Source organism: Stenella coeruleoalba, assembly GCF_951394435.1.
Source record: "Stenella coeruleoalba genome assembly, chromosome: 21".
Taxonomy (NCBI): Eukaryota; Metazoa; Chordata; class Mammalia; order Artiodactyla; family Delphinidae; genus Stenella; species Stenella coeruleoalba.
The window spans coordinates 30,263,284-30,286,537 of NC_137167.1; the positions used below are offsets into that span (position 1 = coordinate 30,263,284).

At 41.0% G+C, this 23,254-nt stretch overlaps 1 protein-coding gene and 1 long non-coding RNA gene across 2 annotated transcripts in view; one reads left to right on the top strand and one right to left on the bottom strand.

The window, feature by feature from the left end:
- Positions 1 to 23,254, bottom strand: part of LOC307179751 — a 147,788-nt gene that overhangs the window by 105,689 nt on the left and 18,845 nt on the right. The gene's annotated exons all lie outside the window — the stretch shown is intronic.
- LOC307179818 (uncharacterized protein) lies at positions 12,177 to 18,520 on the top strand (the record flags this gene model as incomplete). The annotated part of the gene is made up of 4 exons (XM_079909472.1): positions 12,177 to 13,016; positions 16,835 to 16,915; positions 17,009 to 17,175; positions 18,339 to 18,520. The coding sequence occupies exons 1-4, from the start codon at positions 12,868 to 12,870 to the stop codon at positions 18,518 to 18,520; spliced, it is 579 nt and encodes a 192-aa protein (XP_079765598.1). The 5' UTR covers positions 12,177 to 12,867.

The following is a 23,254-nucleotide window of genomic DNA, read 5'->3' on the forward strand; positions in this document are numbered from 1 at the left end:
ATTTCAGTTCCTATATATCTGTATCTATCTATCTGTATCCACCTATCTATCTATATCTATCATTTATCTATCTATTATTTATTATCTATTGTATCTATCAATCATCTATAATCTATCTATATCTATTGAGCTCTGAGACTCAAGCAGTCCAGAGGCGACCTTCTTCCTCCTTCTCTTCTGCTGGTTCCAGCCCATGGCCCACCTATTCCTTTTCTTTGCTTATATGTCTTCATCTTTTACTTTGATCCCTCCTTCTGAGTCCTCTGTGGAAGAGATTCCCAATTTGCAGTTTCACCTCTAACTTTTCAACTCCAAATGGTCATTTGAAAATATCTGCTTATTCAGTTTTCAATAAAGTTATTTGTCAGTCATCTTATATCTGAATATACTATCTTCCAGTCACTTTTCTGAGTTTCAGGTCTAAAACACACATAAGCCACATAACTACTCACAAGGATCTTAAAGTTTTATGGGAAGAGACAAACATAGGAAAAATGATTATACCAAAATAAGTGAAAAGTTAAAGCATGACTATTTGGAAACATGGGGTTACAGAGAAAGAGGACTAATTCTTTTTGTGAAATTAGTCAAAGTATAAACAAAAAACCCACAACATAACACCAACTTTACAAAAGAAATCATGATTGTATATATTTATAAATGAAAAATGATTTGTGAGGTGAATCTGAGGACTAGAGTGGAGGGGAATTCAGACAAATGAAATAACATGAGGAAAGACGCCAAGATGTGATGACCACGGTATACTGATGGTGGTGGGTTAAAGCACAGTGATGTTAGCTGAAGCGATCACGCCCGCAGTCTGGTGAGGAGAATCAGAGGCGCCCATGAGTGCCCTGACGGCACATGCTAAGGTAGGAGGGGCTGTATGCACTGGCTTGTCCTCATAATGGAATGGACAAACTCGTCTGAGTTTAGACACCTGTCTTTGGGCAACGAAGAAGACAGACAGGAAGGGGCGGCCTGGAAGGGAATGATCACTGGGACTGAGCTGAGACAGAACAACTGGACGGCAAACTCTGGGTTAAGAGAAGGTGACAAGTGAAAGGAATATGGAAGAGCTATAACTGACTATACTTAATGAACAAATGGATGCACTGGGTTCCTGAATAAAGTAAAAGGGCATTCACCAAGAAAGGAAACACAGTGATGAGAATGTTTGGTTTTGTGTTTCTTTGTTTGAGATTTGGACAGGAACAAAATGAGGTCCCCTTTCAACATCGTAATGTTGTGACTAAAATCAGGTCATAAGGTTTTTTGCATTTTTTTTAACAAGTTTTTTCCAGCCTTATTGTCAAATAAACTTTGTATGTATTTAGGGTGTACAACATGATGATTTGATATACATATATATTTGCAACAAGGTGGATGAACGTGGAGACATTATGCTAAGTGAAATGAGAAAGATAAATACTGCATGATTTCACTTACATGTGGACTCTAAAACAGTTAAACTCAATAGAAATATTGAGTAGAATCATGGTGACCAAGAGCTGAGGAGTGAAGGAAATGGGAGATATACATATATGTGTGTGTGTGTGTGTGTGTGCGCGTGTGTGTGTGTGTGTAAATACACCTCCATGGAAACTTTACTGCATTTACCATTTTCACTGCCTACAATCATCAGTCCCCTATGTGTGATAGTATGCTGGAGTGACCCCAAATCATTATTTTGAAGGTCAAGTTTATTGGCGAGAAAATGAATCCTTATCTGGAAGAAAACGTGGTTCACACTAGCAGGCAATGCTTCCATCTCCGATCCAGTGACACAGTGTCTGGTCAAGTGTATATATGCTAAGTATTTGTAGCAAGCAAGAGTGCAAATGGCTCTTTTTTTCCATTTGTGTTATTTCACGTGAGGACAATATGAGCTGTGACTCGTTTTGTCATTTTCCAGAATCCTTTAGAGAGAAGAGTCTGTGAAACTTCAGAAGAAGTTGAAGATAGTCTGGAAACGGAAGCTAGCATGTTCTAAGAATAAAGATAAGACCTTTGAGAGGTGCCCGAAAGACATACACCGTTCCCTTTGTGATGTCACGCCCCCTCCATTTTAGTAGGACCTTATGACTTTGGATTTTAGTTAACTAGCTTTCTTTGAGAACCCAGATCTCTGAGGGGCTCTTAAAAACTGTGATCTACAAATTACCCAGCTTGCTCTCTTTGTCAGGGCAGGAACATAATTCTTTGCTCACATGGGCGACTCCAATAGTCCCTGAGGATCCAAGTATGTTATTTATTCCATTAACTTGTACTCAACGGTGTCTGGCCTTCCTGATCTTCTTTCATAATGAATTCATTGCTTATACTCAGCCTGCCATTTTCTTACAGTCTCATTTGACAATGTGTCTCTGCTACCAACCAAAGCTACTGCTCTGAAACCTCTTCCCTTTTTGTCTCAGTTCCTGGGTTCCAGTCTTAACCAACTGGTAATGTGGCAAGCCCGAGTCAGTCTCCCATTAGGACGGGTGACGATAGCACTGACCTTCCGGAAAGCCCTGCACTCACCAAGCTGACCAATACAGAGGGCCTACTGCTCAAGCTTCAGTTCACAGACTTTTCTCCTTGAAGAAGGGAGTATTTCAGGAAATTGCCCTACCATTTTCAAGAACAGAAAAATTTCAAAGATATTCTCTAGGGTCTATTTTTTCTATAACAGCAGTCATTTGAGAGCATTGAACCTGTAATCTTGGCAAAGTTTAAATCTTTCTTTCAACCTGATCATGTTTAGTTTGCACCTTTCAGTTATTTCTCAGTTTCTGATGCATTGATGGTACCCGGGGATTTCTGGCACCCCTATAGATTCTCTCAAAATGCTACCTACACCATTCCAATGGCGTCTGGGGAGTTACAGAAGGAGAGGAAACACAGCAGGCTCAAGCCCTCACTGACTTTCCTCCTTATGACTTTTGGCGTGGTTCAAACATGTCAGAGCTATGTTCATGTAGTGCCGACCGTGGACGTTCTTCTTTTCTTTCTGACCTTCGTGAGATCGAGGTTGATATTGTACTACGAGACACTACATGGATTTTGTGTTCAGACAAACTTTAACTTGGTTAAGGCAATACCGTTCTCTTCCTAGTTAAAAAATAATGTTTCTCAGGTGTCAATGTTGATTTTCTTTTCCATTCTCCCCTTCAGATACACATTTAAGTTACTTGATTAAGTGGGTATATTGTCTACGTCATTCTGTCACAGTGAACAGGAACATCATCACCAAATTTTAATCTAAAAATATTGACTTATTATTCTTAGCTAGGAATGGCCTCGATAGGCAAATATAAATAAAACTAATGTGATGACACCAAAAATTATCTTATTTAATAGACCCCATAATTATTAAATGGACCTTGAGTTATTTCTTGAGTGGTAAAACCTTGACACTATGCAAATTCTCAACACACGGATGAGTCCAAAGTGAAGCTATTAACTGTCTGTTTCCTAACTCTTGTTTTAGGCGGATTTTCTACTGGAAGGCCAGTTTATGTTGAGGACTGTGGCATCAGCTCTACCACTAGAGAGTTATTTATTAAATTAGCTTTTCTACCATACAAGTCATCTGGAGGATAAAATGGTCTGGACACAATGACCAATTTTCAGCTTTCTAATACCCTTTACTTTTTAGATACAATTGAAAGGATTATTTAGAATGTCCACAAACTTACTTTTCCTCTGATACACTCCATGATGAAAACTTCTCCGTCCTTTGAGTTAGGTAGATCACATCTACATTTGGAAAGGAAAAATAACTTCTTCTTTCTGAGCTCATTGAAGCATGAAGAGATTGAGAGGTTTTCTATTTGTTTAGAATAAACCTGTACCACGACTGAGTACCCACAGGCTCTTTTTTCCTGAAACCCTCCCCTACCCCTTATCTAAAGGAAAGAGGAGGTGAAATGTTAAACTTTTCTCTTTTTTTTAAAGATTTATTATTTATTTATTTTTGGCTGCATCAGGTCTTAGTTGTGCAGGCGGGATCTTCGTTGAGGCAGGCGGGATCTTTTGTTGAGGCACGTGGGCTTCTCTCTCGTTGTCGCGTGCAGGTTTTCTCTTCTCTAGTTGTGGCACGCAGGATCCAGGGCGCGTGGGCTCTGTAGTTGTGGCGCATGGGCTCAGCTGCCCCACGGCATGTGGGATCTTCGTTCTCTGACCAGGGATCGAACCCGCGTCCCCTGCATTGGAAGGCATATTCTTTACCACTGGACCACCAGGGAAGTCCGGAAATGCTAAACATTTTAAGAAAAGAATGAGCACATAGAAGCTGACGGAAGGCAGCTACAATGATAGCTGTATGGATCTGCAAGCTTCCTGTGACCTACAAGTGCAAAATGATCTTGATCCTGTTTAACCAAAGTCACCTCATTTCTCATCAAACTTATTTTTTTCCCAATATGCTCCATCCACACAGGTCTTTCTGTCCTTCAAGTAAACTAAGCAAGGGACCTTGCTCCTGCTATTCTACATGCCTGTCATACCCTCACGTGGGTATTTGCTTGTCTATCTCATTTTCAGCATTCACATCTCAGCTCAAATGCTGTACCCTCAGAAAGCCTTTCTCGGTCCATTTTATCAACTCCACCCTCCAGACTATATCTGGCCCATTATTGTATTATTGTGTTCTGACCACTTATTACTTTCTGCAATTACCTTATCATTCTATTTTTGTATGGTCAGATTTTCCTCACTGAATATAAGTGCTGTGAGAATATTTCTGCCATTTCCGCTGTTCTATTGCTAGTACAAAGAAAAATGCCTGGTGAATAGAAGACATCTGGCAAATATTGGTTGAAGATCCATATAAAGGATTAAAATAATAAAGACACTGGTGTATTTAGAACATATATTTTGTCCATCCCCTCGTTGTTTCACTTTGACATTTACCAAAGTTATGTTTGAAGACTAAATTAACAAAATGCCAAAAACATATAAGAAAAGGAGGGAGGGGTTTGTTAATATTTTGGCTGTTGGGTAAAAAGGAGTCAGTGAATGTGACGAAGCAACTGAATGGACCCTTTGTCCAGCTTCTTTTCTCCACGTAGAAATGCTCTTCCTAGAACTCTTCTACTCTCATGCTTAAGTTTACAGGTTTATATTCCATTCATGGACTAATGATCTCACTGACTCTTCTTCTGCAGTAAGAAGTGGTTTGGCTTCTGCTGAAAACCACTGTTTCAATCTCTCTGGCCTTTGCAGAAGAGACACCTGCAAGATAACAGGATATAATTGGTGCCTACCGAAGACGGTGGAAATGCTGTCGCCAGTGGTGGATTCTTCTGCCAATTCCAACGTCCATTATCTATTCAGATTATCAACCACCCATTAAGCATAAATTGAAATGAAACTTGGAAAAACATCAAAAGGGAACGTCTTTGTATCTAAAAATTTAAAATACACATATTAAACACTGCTAGCTTTATTATCAACTTCTATTATCCCTTGTCAAGAAAAATAAATAAATACATATTGATTTAAAATCTACCCAGACACTACTTCTTTGTGACTCATTTTCAGATCCAAACAATCTCTTTAGAGGTAAGAAAGCCCATTTATTTGACAAATTTTTAAAAAATTTGTCACAGAAAGATCAAAAGATTAACCAAGTTGCAAAGATGAAAATATAGTTATATGCAACATAATTAAATAGACATACAGAGAGTACAAAGGAAATGCAAAGGTCAAATATAGAAGAAATCTAGAAAATATCAGGGAGGGGAGGAGATGTAAACAGGGAAAGGGGAGAAAATTGGAATCAGGCAAGAGGAAATAATCTGGGATGATATGTAAGGATTGTAACTGCATGGCAGATAACTGGAAAGAGATGAAAACAAGGAGAATGAAAGGTTGAAGACCAACAGAAGTAAGTACCCTAACAAATAAAACCTCAATTAACAACAACAACAAAAAAGATTTTGATATTCTACTGCTATGAGGAAACATTGTGATCATTTAGAGATTCTCAATATTTTACTCCTCAACACAAATAATTCCCTTTTATAGAACCTAAACATTTTACTGTAAAAAACATAGTAACCTCTTCCAAGGGTACGCTGTCAATACCCCTTTTAAATAGATTTTTGATACTTCACAACTTCCGCTACAACTTCATCTTCCTCCCTAGTGTCATAAGGTCTCACTTTCCTTTCCTGAATGTCCTTAGGACTTGAGTAAACTATATACCTCAAAGCAGTTCTTAGAAGGAGTCTTACTTTTCAGTCATATATAAAACCTCGATGATTAAGGAAATGTGCTCTGGTAGTGAAGACTCCCTTTCTCTCTTCCTATAATGCAGTATTTATGAAGTCTTTATGGTTTTTTTTTTAATTCTCAGAGTATGGACATTTCCCATAATAATTTGGTATAATCTTTACTCAATTTAGGGCAAAATTGACCTTAAAACAGCAGAGGTATACTGTAGGTAAGGAACTAAGTGTGTAAGTGGTGAGACAGCTTGATGGTTTGCTTTCATTTCTCCCTCCCTACCTCATCTCCACCATCTGGCGAGAATATGGATATAAGCACCTCACCTGAGTTGCGTTTAGTTTACAAAGACTATGTCCTTTTTGGATACAGGTGGGAAACCGGGACTCTCTACCAAGTCAATCTCACCCCTATATTACTGATCTATACCTGGACTCCGCAGAATTGGGCGCCTCAGCTTAGACTAGCTGCCTGTGAGCGCTCGTGAGTCTCAGAGCTCAGAAGAGGTCCTCCATCTGGCTTTAGCTCATTTAAAACACCATGGCACCTGTTATCTAGAATTCGGAATTTGCTGGCAAGTCCGCTTGTTTTCCTGATTTATCATGGAAACATGATGTCTTAAATAACTAAGGAAAAAATACCTGAAAGACTGTTATCCTAATGAGATGCAATCACAGTTCTGGGGTGCGGATGGGGGATTATAAGAGAATAGCAAAACCCTTACAGGTACGTAGGAAAGATTTCAAAACCTTGAAAGAACAGCAGGCTTCGACTACATTACAAGTGCTATCAAAACAGGATGAGCAGACTCTCTAGTCCCTAGAAGAAGCAACCTCATGGTGTGTTCCAAAAGACTCTGGAAACACTGATGTATTCATCATAGTTTTTCTCTTGCCAAATATAGAATAATCTCCTGACTTGTGTCTGTCTCCCTACAAATACCTTTTAGTTAGTCATGTACAGTAATAAAGTCTTGTCTCTGGCATTTTTTTATCCTTTTTAATAAAAATATCCTTCTTATACTTAATTTACATCAGTCCTTAGCATCCTGTCTAAATCCTTTTGATGGTTGGACATGCCACACTTGCTTTAATAATTCAACATGTTGGCTAACTTCTGTGGGAGACACTGTGTGTGTGTGTGTGTGTGTGTGTGTGTGTGTGTGTGTGTGTGTTTCACACTTCCAATTCTTTTGTTCAGACTTTAAACACTAGAATAGGAATATCTGAATAGAGAGGATCGTCATAAATATTCCAGGAAGCAAACCTGCAGAACAGCAGGTCCCAGACCCCCTCTTCTCACACAAAGGCTAATTTAACAACTATACACGGATGGAAAGACCTTTATGAGAGTCTGGAGTCCAGTCAAGAGATCCAGGCGTAGGTCCCATTCTCCAGACACTCCTGGGCAGGGCTGGGGCCTCCGAGGCTCCAAGCAGCCCCGCCCCCACAGCTCCCTGCATTGAGGGGTACACGGGCCGCTCTCCTGAGCTATAATTGCATGCCTGGAGTTTGGGGGAACCATGCGCATATGGCTCCACTGGGCTTTGCCCTAAAGGGGGGCTGTCAGTGGTGATCACACCTCAGCAGCAGTTCTCTGCCTGGGACCCACAGCTCTCTAGAGCATCTTCTGAAATCTAGGCAGAGGCAGCCATGCACCCACAGCTTTGCTGTGCACAGCACACACCACATCAAGGACTTCTGGAGCTGTACCTGGGGCTGCTGAGGACCACAGCTGCAGGGAGAGAGTCCGTAATGTGAGGTGGCACCAGGCAGCAGGTGGCCCCTCTTTTGAAATCATTCTAACCCCCAGACCTTTGTACTCTGGGATGCAAAGCGATTGGAGGGGCAGCCTATGGTCTCTGAAAGTAATTTTTCCATTAGACAGTAGGTCCTGCCTTCTGACATCAGTATCCTATTTTTGGTTATTGAGATGGTTATATAAGTCGTTCCTGACTTCAGTCTCCCTCACAAGAAGACAAACTAGCAAATATCCACAGATTAGACACCACTGTGAAAATCCCAGAACAGGGGGTGAGTCTGAAGAAATTCTTTGGACCGTGAACACTGAGAAGGATGGTATTAGAAGGTAAATGGATCGCTACACTCTAACCTCATCACCCCTCCCCAAGGCTGGCACAGAACCAGACCAAGAAAGCCCCCGTGGACCTGTGATTCTCCAGTGGGAAAAAGAGAGCCTGATGTGGACATCTAGCTTCCCAAGCATCATGGCCACTTCCCAGGAGGCCCTCAACAGAAGGGCAGAATTCTCAACAGAAACTTTTCAGACCAGGAGAGGATGAAATGATATATTTACCCCACTCTCAACAATGGATAGATAGGTGCACATGTAGCATTTTCTCAACTAGATAACATGTTAGGCCACACAACAAGTCTTGGCAAATTCAAGAAGACTGAAGTCCTACGTATATTCTCTGACCACAGTGGTATGAAAGTAGAAATCAGTAACAGGAGGAAAACTGGAAAATTCATGAATACATGAAAATTAAACAATACTCTCCTGAACCACCAATGTATCAAAGAAGAAATTAAAGGGGAAATTATACATATATCTTGAGAGAAAAAAATGGAAACACAATATACGAAAACTTATTGGATGCGGCAAAAGCTGTTCTAAGAGGGAAGTTCATAGCAGTAAATGCCTGTATTAAGAAACAAGAAAAAAGCTCGAATAAACAACCTAACTCCATGCTTCAAGGAACTAGGAAAAGAAGAATAAACCAAGACCAAAGTTAGCAGAAGGAAGGAAATAATAAAGACTAAGGCAGAAATAAATGAAATAGAGAACAGGAACATAACAGAAATGATTAACAAAACTAAGAGTTGGTTCTTTGAAAAGATAAACAAAACTGGCAAACCTTTAGCTAGGCTAAACAAGGAAAAAAAGAGAGAGGATCCATATCAACAAAATTATGAATGAAAAGTAAACATTACAACCAAGACCACCAAAATCCAAAGGATCATAAGAGGCTACTATGATAACTCTATGCCAAGAAACTAGACCTAGAAGAAATGGATAAATTCTTAGAAATATACAACCTACCAAGACTGAATGAAGAAGAAATAGAAAATCTTAACAGACCAATTACTAGAAGGGATATTAATTCAGTAATCAAAAACCAGATGGCTTCACTGGTGAATTTTACCAAACATTTAAGGAAGAATTAATGCCAGTCCTTTTCAAACTCCTCCCCAAAACTGAAGAGGTGAAAACACTCCCAAACTCATTTTATGAGGTCAGCATTATCCTCATACCAAAGCCAGAAAAGGACACTAGAAGAAAACTACAGACAAATCTACCTAAAGATACAAAAATCCCAATAAAATACTAGTACTAAATTGAATTCAGCAGCACATTAAAAGAATCATTCACCATGATCACATGGGATTTATCATTGGGATGCAAAGATGGTTAATAACATGCAAATCAATAAATGTGATACATCAAGTTAATAGAATGAAAGATAAAAATCATGCAATCATCTAAATAGATGCAGAAAAAGCATTTGACAAAATTTAACATTCATTCATGATAAAATCTTGTAACACCTTAGGTATAGATGGAAAGTATTTCAATATAATAAAGGCCATATATGACAAACCCACAGCCAAAATCATACTCAATGGTGAAAGGTTACAAGTTTTCACTCTAAGATCAGGCACAAGACAAGGGTGCCCACTCTCACCACTCTTATTCAACATAGTACTGGAATTCCTAACCAGAGAAATCAAGCAAGAAAAAGAAATTAAAAGCTTTTAGAATTGGAAACCAACAAGTAAAATTGTCTCTATTTTCAGATGACATTTTATATATAGGAAATCCTAAAGAGTCCACCAAAAAACTGTAAGACCTACTCAATGAATTCAGTAAAGTTGCAGGATACAAAATCAACATGTGAAAATCAGTAGTGTTTCTATACACTAACAAATAAATATCTGAAAAGAAAATATAAAAAGAAATTCTACTTAAAATAGCATCAAAAATTAAAATAATAAAATGCTTTTGGCATAGAAACAGATGCAGAGACCAAAGGAAGAGAATAGAGAGTCCAAAAATAAATCTCTGCATATACAGTCAACTAATGCTTGACGAGGGAGCCAAGAATACTCAGTAAGGAAATGACAGTCTCTCCAGCAAGTGGTATTGGGAAAACTGGATAATCACATGCAGAACACTGAAATTGTGCCCCTACCTTACACCACTCACAAAAAATTAACTTGAAATGAATTAAAGACTTAAACATAAGGCCTTATACCATAAAACTCCTAGAAGAAAACAGGGAAAAATCTCCTTGACATTTTCTTGGCAACGATTTTTTGGATATGACACCAAAAACACAATCAACAAAAGCAAAAATTAACAAGCAGGATTACATCAAACTAAAAAGCTCTGCACAGCAAAAGAAACACTCTACAAAAATGAAAAGGCAATCTACACAATGGGAGAAAATATTTGCAAATGATATATCAGATAAGGGTTAATATTTATAAATATATAAAGAACTCATACAACTCAATAACAAAATCCAAATAACCCCGTTTTAAAAAAATGAACAGAGGAACTAAACAGAGATTTTCCCAAACATACAAATGACCAACAGGTACATGAAAAGAGTCTCAGCATCACTAATCATCAGGAAATGCAGATCAAAACCACAGTGAAAGATTACTTCACACCTATTACAATGGCTGTCATCAAGAAGACAAGAAATAACAAGTGCTGGTGAGGATGTGGAGAAAAGAGAACCTTTGTGCACTGTTGGTGGGATGTGAAATGGTGCAGCCACTATGGAAAAGCGTGGAGGTTCCTCAAAAAAGTAAAAATAGTGTTACCCTATGATCCAGCAATCCCACTTTGCAGCATATATACAAAGGAAATGAAATCAGGATCTTGAAGAATTATCTGCATTCCCGTGATCTTTCCAGCATTATTCACAATAGCCAAGATATGACAACAACCCAAGTGTCCATCAGCAGATGAAGAAGTGTGTGTGTGTGTGTGTGTGTGTGTGTGTATATACACAATGAAATATTATTCACCCATGAGAAAAAAAATGAAATCCTGCCATTTGCAACAGCATGGAAGTACCTGGAGGGCATTATGCTAAGTGAGATGAGTCTGACAGAGAAAGACAAATAGTGTGTGATCTCACTTTGATGTGGAATCTAAAAAGCCAAACTCATCACAACAGAGGGTAGAATGGTGGCTACCAGGGGCCAGGAGTGGGGGAATTGGGGAGATGCTGTTTCAGGGTACAAACTTACAACCAGTAGATAAGTAAGTTCTGGAGATCTAATGGGCAACATAGTGATTATAGTCAACAACACTGTACGATAAACCTCAAAGTCATAGGAAACCACATCTTAATTGTTCTCGTTACACAGAAGAAATGATAATTATGTGACCTAATAGAGGTGTCAGCTAACACTGTGGTGGCAATCACACCGCAATACATAAATGTATCACATCAAAATGTCGTACACCTTAAAGTTACACAATGTTATATGTCAACTGTATCTCAAGTTTTCAAAATAGATAAACTCATTAGTTAATAAACATGTAAGTGATCAAAAGTAGTCATAATAGAAGACATAAAAGTATATAAAATTTTTCTGTAAAAAGCTGATATCACATATAAAAGTTTATAAATGAAAAAATAAGTAAATTTAGATAAATGTGTCATTAAGCCATTGATCATAGGTCAATTAACTTTAGATAAACTGGTTTTAGGTCAATTGGTTATTGGCCAAAGGCATATACTTAGGCTTTCTATACTTTGTTTCTATATGGTAGGGTAGGGGGAAAGGTTAGGGATCTCTTTAAGCTTTTGTTTTTTTCCCCCAAAATTTATTCTCTTATTTATTTAAAAAAAAATTTTTTTTGGTCATACCATGCATGTGGGATCTTAGTTTCCTGACCAAGGATTGAACCCACACCCTCTGCATTGGAAGCACGGAGTCTTAACCACTGGACCACCAGGGAAGTCCCTCTTTAAGCTTTCGGCATATAGTGTTTAGACAATACACAGCTATTGAGGAAATACTGTGCTCTTTATTTGACTCTCCTGATCTCATCAATCTTGTCATATGGGACAGTTATACAAAGGATTAATAACAAGTGAGAAAATTTTAGTTTTCAATGTGAACTAAGTGTATTTACCTTTCAGATGCTACTAAGAACATAGTACATATGTGATACCGGCCTCTCTTTTAAAGGAATACCTTAAAAATATCGCTTCTTTTTTTTTCAGAAATGGTCCATAGGCAATTATTTTATCCGTCTTGTGGAAAAGAGTTTGCTGCGGAAGAGCTCCCTTGCAATTCAGAGGACTTTGGTGACAAGGACTATTACACTCAGTGACCCTTTAAAAGATGACTGGCCAAAGATACTGACCTCTGAGAAACTTGAGAGCCCCTAGAAAAAGTAAAGGATTAGCCATCTGGTCTCCAGCAGTTAGGTTAATTTGTCACCAAATTAGGGAGTTCAGGGCTTGGAAATATTCCAGCGGAAGCTGTTTTATTTTCTTACTTGTTAGGCTTCACTGACTAAAAGGAACCTCAGTCTCCAGAAGTAAATAAAAGGCCCTGAATCCCGCTATTCCTGATTATTCACTTCTCTACCGGGCATTCAACCATGAGACTCCATTTACTGCTTTCTGTTCTCCTCCTCTCTTTGACTATAATACCAAAAGGTAAGACGGTGAATAACTGTAGAGACAGATTTCTTAGGAGACCTACTCGGATGCGTCATTATACTGTGGCCATGTCAGACCCTAATGCACAGTCTTAGGGATGCGAAAGTCCAACATGATCATCTTCCTTAGAACTGATGAGGCCAAAACTGTGAAGCGGGACAAGGATTTCCACCAACAGAAAATGAGTTCCAAGCTCCATGACTAGAAAAGGGGGCTCAAAGCGATGTGGAAGCGGAGCAGCTCTGACATGTGACAGCAGGCTCAGCATACAAATCGAGCAGCTTTTACAAGGGCCCCCACCTCCAAAAAGGGGAGTGAAAATGGCGGCTACTGGGTCAGACTTGGTTAGTGAATGGAAGTGATGCAGTCTGTTGGTGAGGGAACATTTGTGAATGGTAGAAATTAGGCGCATAATACAGAGCTCAACAAAAGAGAATTATATCAAGTTATTAATAGGGAGCAGAGGAATTTGGAAAAAGCATGGATTTGGGACGGCGCGTCAATGGCAAAATTTTAAGCAGAACGCAAAACAGGAAGGGAGCATTTTAACAACCTGAGTTACATCCTTGGTGCTCATGATGGAGAAGTTGGAATATTAAAGTGTAGACTTACAGGGAAAAGGGAACATGGCCATTTTCAGGCTGATTCATTCAGATCCTTGTAAAAACTAAGATTGCTTTCTCCACTGTTGATGTCAGGATGTTCACATCCCTCAAAATAACATCTGTGTTCACTGAACATAGATTAAGTCTGGGTAACTCTCCCTCTTCCTTGATTCATCTATAAGATTCTTTCAAATACAATCAAAGATATTTATGTATGTTGGAATGTTTGATCTTTGCCTAATCTATGAATATCTTGGGATCTATCTGATGTATAGCTGCCCCCTCTTAAAGGAGTTCACGTACTTCTCACCTGGCTCTCAATTCTGTCAGAAGAAGACACACTTGTAGCGACAGCTAATATAAAAGTATATGATGTTAATGACTTAAAATTAGAAGGCAATTTAATGGTTAATTCTTTAGTTTTACAGATAAGGGAATCCATGTCCACATAAAGAATATGATTTCACTAAGGTCACATAGGTAGTGGCAACACTGCAGCTGGAACCAAGTATTTTTAATCTGGGTCATCATTGTTTCCAACGATCTAAGGGTGTAGGTATGCCCATAAAGTGGTAACCCTAATTTCTGTCAGGCTGTTTACCTCAAAGTCCCCTAATTAGACATTGAAGACCCTAAGGAGATTTTCAAGTTCCCTCTTTGGGAAGCTACAATGTCTTTGAAACATGTTACTTCACTTACCTCTAAATCCTTTTTCTTCAGTGTCTGTGGTAGGCATGTTGAACCGGCTTAACATTCTGGCATTATTATTGGGATGACTTACACTAGTCTTTAGATTTTCCTGATCTTTGTTCTTAAAATCATATAATGGTGATAATCAGACTGCTGAAAGCACTTGCTTCAAGATAATTATGTGTGCATGGTTGTTGAGTGAATTTTTTTTTTTGCTCATGCTTGCTTTCCACCACCTAAGCTAAATTCAACTCAACATAAATGACTGTCTCCATCCAGAGTCATGCACCATGTTATGGGCCTTTTTTTTTCAAGGTTAAGGAGGGATACTTCTGGAAGTAAAGATCAAGCCAAAAGTCACCATTATAGTGAGAAAGTGATATGGCAGTGGTTCATTCTCAGAGTGGAAAACAATTCAAGAAAAAGGTTGTCCTAGAGCAAAGGCCAGAAATAACTGACAGGAAAACAGGACTCCAAGAAATCTAGGCCTAAGGTTTAGAGAAGTTCCTATGGTAATAACAAGACTGGACACCCATAAATACAATTGTACATCCAGGAGTGGGTGGCCAAATAGTTAAAAATAGGCTGGAGCCAAGAAGTTCTAGAAGGAATAAGAGACAGAAAATGTGCGTGCGGTCAAAGAATACTTAACTGCATTCAATGGTAAGAACTGTGTACTGAGCATCTGCCACTTTCCATGGGCTACGTGAGATACCCAAGATACAATGGGAAATGAAAGGAAGACTGTCTTCCCTCAGTAGAGAAGACAGACATTAGGCAAATGATTACAAATGCGTCTATAAGTTATACATTTTAATAAGTACAATGAAAAGGAACAGAGTATTCTGAGTGCCTGAAACATGCGGTCATCGTCAATCTGCAACATCCGGGAAAAGTTCATTGAGGTGTGCCTTTTGAGCTGAAAACGGGAAGATAAGTGTTCATTGATGAACGCCTTGCAAGGAGACCTCAACACTCCTGGCAGAGGAAGAAGCCGGTGCAATGCCCCTGATGCAGAAGAAACCACAGTGTGTTTAAGGAACTGCAAGAAGGCCGCGGCAGGAGAGCACTAGTTCATACCAGAAAATGTGCCCAGCATCCCATGGAATTAGGCCACAGTGAGAGCTGCATGGCACCAAGGCTCAATCTGCAGGGACACTTCGGGAACAGCGAGGGCAAGGCTACCAGCTTTGCGCCGGGAGTGGTGACCACGAGTACCTCCATCACCAGGGCTGGGTCTCGGTTTATGCCTAAAGTAGGAACATCTACGGGTTCTAGGCAGCCTACGAGCCCGATAGGTCTTTCCTTTTGTTTCACTACCTCCACTATTCTTTCTTCAGAGTTTCTCTTCCTCGTTCTGCCACAGAAGGAGCTTCAAGTTCAGAGGAGCTTCCTTCTTTTCTAATCTTGAGACAATCACTATTTGAGGTACACACATAGAATGAAGCCTGGGAAACCACCAGCAACTGTGTGGAAACAGATAAACGGTATCAGTAACAATCATGAGAAATTAGGAAATCAAAATTCCTAACCTTTCAATCTGATCATTTCTGTGGTCCAAAGGTAAGTAAGTCTGATCTATCTAGGTGGATTCTCTAAGTCATGATCATGTTTAGACTTGAAAATATGCACTGGCTGAAATCTCTGTCGTCCTTTGGATGAGGTCCCTTCTTCAGTATTCCAAAGGAAGTTCCTACCCTCTAGGCACCATGATTCATACTCCATTAAAGTAGGATACCAAAGTATAACACAAAACCAGCAAAGGTGGTGAGGAAAGTGCATCACTGATGGTATGAAGGACTCACAATTCACAGGCAAAACCCGCCAGGGTCCAGGATGATAGATGTGGGGCAGGTAGACAAGGAGGCACAACAAACTCTACTTCAAGACTAATCTGGAAGGTGAATCTGGAGGACATGATGCTAAGTGAAATAAGCCAGTCCAAGAAGATAAAGACTGCATGATTGCCCTTACCTGAGGCATCTAAAAATAGTCAGACTCGTAGAAACCTGGAACAGAACAGCAGTTTCCAGGGGCTGGGGGAGGGGAGAAATGGGGAGTTGTCGTCTGATGGGCTTAAAGTTTCACTTCTACAAGATGAAGGAATTCTCGAGATCTGCTGGGCAGACTTGTGCCTCTGGATAATGGTACCATGCTGTGTACTTAGAAATGTCAGAGTGGAGATCTCACGTTTAGTGTTCTTACCACAGTTAAAAAAAAAAAGAAAGAAAGAAAGAACAAGTGAAGAGCAGGAGGTTACTGGGGCTGGTAACAGCGTCGGGCTCCCCACGAGTCTGACAAGAACGCTTTGGAGGCGTCATGCCGACCCCTTCCTCCAGATCAGTCCTCCTTGGTTTCTCCCAAATCAGTTATGCCAAGAAGATGGATTAAACAAAGATCCTATAATCTTTCACAGGAGGGAAGAACTCTCAATGGCCAGGTGTTTTCGGAAGAGAATATATTGCAGCCACATGGAAAGGTCACGATACCTTACTTTGGCATGTGGAGATGCACCGCGTGGGACGCCTCTATGTTTATACCCAGATGCGTCCTTGAAACATACTCTGCCTCTCACTCTGCCTTGCCCGATATTAAAAACCCTTGATTTTAGCTTCGTTAGAAAACCTGAAAGTCTCACCAAATGTTACACGAAGTGCGTGGCTGAGGTTATCGGGGGAGAGACCGACAGCTGGTAAGAGGACTGCTGCACTGCTGGGTACGGAGCCTGCACTCTGTGTAGACAGGCGTGGGGTGGGGTCACCCTCGGCTCCCTCCCCGAGAGCAGTGAGACCCTCAGCCCTGTCCCCGAGAGCGGCGGGACCCTCGGCGCTCTCCCTGAAAGACAGACGCTCCAGCCTCCAGAGCCGGCAGAGCAGAGGCGGCACCACAGGATGCTAACCAACTCCCCATCATGCCATTCTCTTGCCGCACGAGGCTCCGAGCCCACGGACGGCTAGCCTGAGAGTCAGATCCTGCAGCAGGCGGAGAACACAGACTCGCACAGGTTCTGAAAATTCAGTTACAAGAGGCTGCATTGGTGTATATGGCTGCGGGTATTTTTCTACGGGACGGTGAGATAACAATGAGGGCCTGGTTTAAATACCGCCCCCCCCCAAACAAAGATTCAGAGCCCCAGAGCGCTCAAACTCTCAGTTACGCGGTAGAAGTTAGGGACCAAAGAAGCCAGCCAGTCAGGGTTAGTACATTATTGGACAGTAAAGACAAAACGGGACACAGGTGAGTTAACAGGACGGTTCAGGAGCCAGCTAATCCCCGTTGCTGGCCGCAAACAGAAGTGTCCTGTTACGTATCAGCCACCATGACCCACGGGGAAAAGGACCCTTGGCTGCGCTGGCAACGCTAGAGGAGGGATGCTGGGGTGCGAGGGAACGGTGCTGAGGCACACCTCAGTTACGTGCTTTTCAGCAGCCCAATGCATGGGGAAAACATATGGGAGTGTTTAAGGAAAAGCACCTTTCAGCTCTGAGAGAAAATCTCTCCATGCATCTGCATATACCGGGCACTGAAGAACACAGAAAATCCGGTTCCTGCACAGTCCTGACATGGGGCGATTAGGCAAGGTGAAAGCTGGAGCACGGCTAGACTTTCCACAAGAGGAGATGAGATGAGGACAGGTGCCATACGATAAGGATGCTGTAAATGGGGATGCGGAGGTTAGCACGGGCGAGGCGGTAGAGGGTGGATACTTCGCCTGAAGTAGTCTGTCTCAGAGCAGGTGTTACTGGCATTTGGAGCAGGACAGCTCACTAGGAGGGAAATCTACCAACCCTGAGCCTTACCCACCAACGCCAAGGACATCTCCCCAGTCATGGTGACAACAAAGCACCCCACACGGTTCAACCTGTACCGCCCTTGATAAGGACAACTCTCTAAAAGCTTCTAGAAACCAGCCTGCCCCCTCCAAGGTGTGTATAGTCCCACGCTCTTAGCACCCCTCCTCCAAAAAGCCACTTCTTTTGCCTAAGGGATTTTTTCATATAGGTAATATCATGTATTCTATCTCAAAGCCATTCTTCTCTAGATGTATTGCTTTACATACATTACCGATAATTTGATGGTGAATTAACGAGGCTGTTAAATCTCTTTCTGTGCAGCAAGTACTGGCCTTATTCCAGGACAGAAACAATGCATTCTTCTGCGAGGGGTGTGCAAGGATGGAGGATGCACCAGCACGGATGATACCATTGGTATATGTAATGATCAAAAAAAATGTTGTAGAAGGTGGTGGGTACTTCTTCCCTATCCAACGCCAGTTCCCAAATCAAAATCTCCTTGATGACAGCAAACTGAGCCCTTCGAACTCTAGAACACATGGATGAACTTCACAGACTCCTGTTTGACTCAGAACTCCAGAACCCGAGGATAAATCATACAGACTCCTCTTAAACTTGCTTTTCTCCCTTGACTGGAAATAAATGTCCTAATTCTACACATACTCATCCCTGGGGAACTTCTTCTTGATGCACGTGCAAACCTCTTAAGAACTACAAGACTAAACTAAATAACAGAGGCACCTCACACCTTAAAGATGTTTAAACAGAATACGACTTTCTTAAAAAAGAAAAAGATAAAATTTTAAAATGTGAAAAAAAAATCATAAGGGTATGAAATAGCAGTAGGTAGTGTTTGATTATCTAAAGGGGGATATCAACCTTTTTCCTCATCTGACTCTGACCAAAAATTATTTCTGTTATTAAGAGAGACCTACTTGGGTGGCGTGAGTCAAGGTCTGTTCATCACATGGTCCTGCTATGTGACCTCAGCAGTAGGCTGGCTGCCAACCCAGTCCTGCCAGCACTGGCTGAGGCTGGTCTCCCCCACCCACTTCACCCGGGCCCTGGGGGGATGAAATGCAAGAATTGCTCCCTGCAAGGAGGCCCACAGGGAGACAACAGAGCGCTGAGGACTCAGCGTGCCCTGCTAGTTCTTTCCAAATTCGCCACGAGATAATTCCACTTTCTGGCTGGAATCATTTCCACCAGAATAATAATTCTGGATCATCTGTACTTTATGGCTAAGAAAATGAAAGGGCAAGAAAGAGGGCAAGAACATTACAGGACACGAGTTTCACAAGGATGGAAAAAATCTTTTGAATGAGGCCAAATGACTCCACAAACAAAGTTCGAGGCTTTTTGTTTCCTCAACCGTAAAGCTGGTCTTCTGTGGTCCATCAGAAGAAGGTGGGTTATCTCACCTTCTAATAGTCTTAGGATTTATGTTTCTATTTTTTACGTGGCTATCAGGTGTCCACAAGACCATAAGTTTCTTGAGTACAAAATCCGCCTTTATTCACAGCCGCGTGTTCCATGCACCACACGGTCTCACAGAACACACAGTGTTGACGTGTGCAGTTCTTGATGAAACGGTAGTTGCTTTGCTTACCAGTCATGTGACTTTGAACTATTTATTTACCTTCATTTTCCTTAAAATTCTTCTCCAATAAATGAGTGAAATAAGTCTAACTACTGGGCTTGTTGTAAGGATGAAATGAGATCATGTACACAAAGCGCTTGGTATACACATGGCGAAACCCAGAAAAGCTTGCCGCTAATATTATTACTGTTCTCTTGTTGCTAAAATACCTTAAGGAAATAAATCATGGTACTTAGATAGGCCTGTTATTATACGATGCATAGATTACCAGTTTAAAATAAATAAAATGGAACTAAATAGATTTCATATTGAAAGAATATATGGATAAACAACTATTTCTTGGTATTTCAGAAGAAACCACAGCAAACTGTTAAAATTTTACAGTTTCTATGATAAATACCATTGTTTTCTGATATTTAAAGCTTCATTTCTTTAATTAATATGTCTCGTGACCTCCTATGAAAACTGAAATTAAAAAAGCATGTTAGGAAAAATATTAAAGGAGATTTTCATCAGGATTGATAATGAAGCTTAAATACTGACATTTCATTAGCATTAGACAATCCTTTCTAATGACATAATTGATTAAAATAAGTAACAATATCAAGGGAAGGACTTTTTTTAGATGACAAAGGGCGTTAGAATTGTTATTTTATTAATGGTGTGATGGATGGCTAGCATCTCTGAGAAACAACTTCTCCCAAAGCCTCAGATCTCTACTCTTTCTGACCTAGAGATTGTATAAAGATTTTAAAGGTTTCCTTTAGGCTTTTTATTTATTATTACTTAAAATGTTGCTAGACATATACTCACCGAATGCACATAAGAACTGTTGGTTTCACACCTAGAAACACTTAGAAAATACAATTCGAAGTTATTAACCATAGAAAAATATAACTGCAGTGAAGCAAGCCATAATTGAAGCGAGTGTGCTTTCTCAACAAGATATTAGCTGGAACATTAATAATACTTCAAGGCGTCTCTTCTCTTTCAATTTAAAGGCGCTAATCTGAAGGCATATGTCCTTGTCTAGGTGAGACCTAGACATGGGCCATCATTTGAAATGTCAGATTGCTCAAATGAGCAATAACGTAACATCACAACTTGATCCCACTTACAGGCCTAGCCAGGTGCACAACCAGAGTAGGAAGCAATCCCTGTTAGTTATTTTATGGGTAAGATGTTAACATTTTTATCATAATTCAAATATGTTTTCTGGAAGAGGTAACATAATAGGTCATTATCCTTCACTAATATGTTCCTATATTTTAAGCTATTATTTAACACGCGTTGGAGGGAGTATTAAAGAAAAACAGTCAATTTAAACCCAAAGATCTGAAATGTGGCTAGTGTGCCTGAGAAAATGACGCCTTATTTTATTTTAATTAATTTTAATTTAAATAGCCACATGTGACTAGTGACTTATACAGCACAGCATAGCTTCAGAGCTCTGGGCCGGCGCAGGGTGACACAGCGATGAAGCACGTGGCCTTCAGGCCGGGCAGCTTGTGTGCAAATCTCAACTCCATGGCCTGCCAGTTCCGGAAAATGAGGATAACCATACTCACTTCATTGATTATTATGAGGATTAAATGAATTTGCATATAGAAATCCCTTACGGCGGTATCTGCCCTTATCATGAGAGCAAAGCTCGGCCATCCTGGGTTCTTGGGAGTGATGAGGAAAGAGGGAGAGAGCATCGTGAGAACACTGGGTAAGGAGCTCTAGCCACTTTCTAGATTCATCCTAGACTAGCTTTTCCATCCCTAATGCCATCACTTTGTTCTTCTTGCGAGTATAAAGAGCTCTCTCAGAACAGGCACTGAGAATCGCAATTTAGGACACGGTTTTCCACAACTAAACTTATGCTGGATAAATGTGTCGTCACACGATGAGGAAAAGTTTAAGAGTTAAAAGAATCACAAGCCAAACGCTGTCAGCTCTCTGGTGAATCCTCTGGAGACGTTTTATTCCTAGGCTGGCGAGGGAAGGTACAAAAGAAAAGGGTCCTGTGTTGGCTACAAGGATACAATCTCTGGGGTAGCTTCAGCCCTCCATCCGACAAAAACAAACCCCTCCTCTCAGCAGGGTTTTCTCCACGGAGAATGCAATACCACAGATTAGAAATTCAGTTGTGTTGACATGAGTCCTGTTTCCGAATTTGACTAGCCTTGGAGGATAGGAGGGTGCCTTTAAATAACTCCTCTTTTGCTGTGAATCAGTTTTATGACATCGTTTTCTCCTCAGCCCTACCCGTGATCAAGCTACCAGGAAGAGGGAGGTGTTGTGGGCACCGGAGAAGAGACTGAGAAATCGTTTGGCCGGGGGTGTCTTTCAGGCAGGGGAGACACCTGCCTGTCTTAGTGTTGGTGTGTGGAGCTGTGAGACCTCTGAAATAAGGCGGGATGGTGACTTTGGAAAGAGAGAGTCACACTTGGAAATGAAGCGTCATATCTGGAGAACAACCAAGCGAGAAGATGTTGCTCTGGTAAAGCCCACTAAAGGCTGAGAGAACAGTTTAGTGAAATGTTGGAATGACTGGCAGTAACAACATCATGAATTGCCTTTTCTTATCACCCCCTAACTTTTCACCTGGTAAAATCCCACACGTGCCTCAAGGGATCGTTCAATCGTCATGCCCCTGCTTAGCCTCCCCCAGATGCCCTCCAAACCCATCTCACGAGGCAAATCAATCTCTCCCTCCTTTGTGTTCTCCGCACATGAACATACCTCTGTGGACGTCTTCACTCATTTTAACTTAGTTCCAGAAGTGTCTCAATTCATGGAACTCTTAATGCCTCATAATTATTTCTAGGGAACCCTGGACCAAAAGAAATGCCTAATAGTTTCGGTTATTAGGTCTTAATAACTTAAGTTATCTCTGCCCTAACAACATAGTAACCATGTGAAAAATAACACGCACAAATCGAAAGAAAAAGTAATACTTTTTAACTTTTAAATAACCCAATTACTGACTAATGGTAGGTATGTGCCCACTGGGCACTGAACAACTTCTCAAATCTTGGAATCAGATGGGACACAGCCACCCTCGCTTTCTGCTCCACAGCGATTCCCTGTGTGGCGCTTGACGTCGCAGCTGAGCAAGGTCTGACGTCACTGGGAGGAACGTAGCAGGTCTAATGCTGAAGGTGAGAAGTACTTAGAGGTAGCAGTTTCGGCAGAGTCCAAAAAAAAAAGTTCAGCATCTGCCTTTCCCTTGAATTTTTAAAATATTTCATGGTGCCCTTGGAACTGGCCGAGGAGCGCAGGGGTGCCTGGTCGCACAGCTGCAGACCTGAACTTCAGGCACTTATAGGAATGTCTTCCGTTCACCGTAGATTGTGAGCCTCCTGAGGACACCACTGTGTCTGGCTGGCGCTTGTAGTTGCAGCTCACCACCTCATGAGTTATGGAAGACTGTTGAATCTATGGGTGAGATGAGCAGAAACCGGCCATGATTTTCGGGTTTTATTGCTGCGATCGATGCTCCGTGAGAACTTATCTATTGCACTTCGCCGATGACGCAGAGAAGGCTGTTACTGCTTTGGTGCGGAGAGGCTGGAAGCTAACACAGCAGGAATGTGGCCCAAGGGAGCAGAGGGGGCTTCCGAGTGACCAGCCTGGGAAGAAACACAGA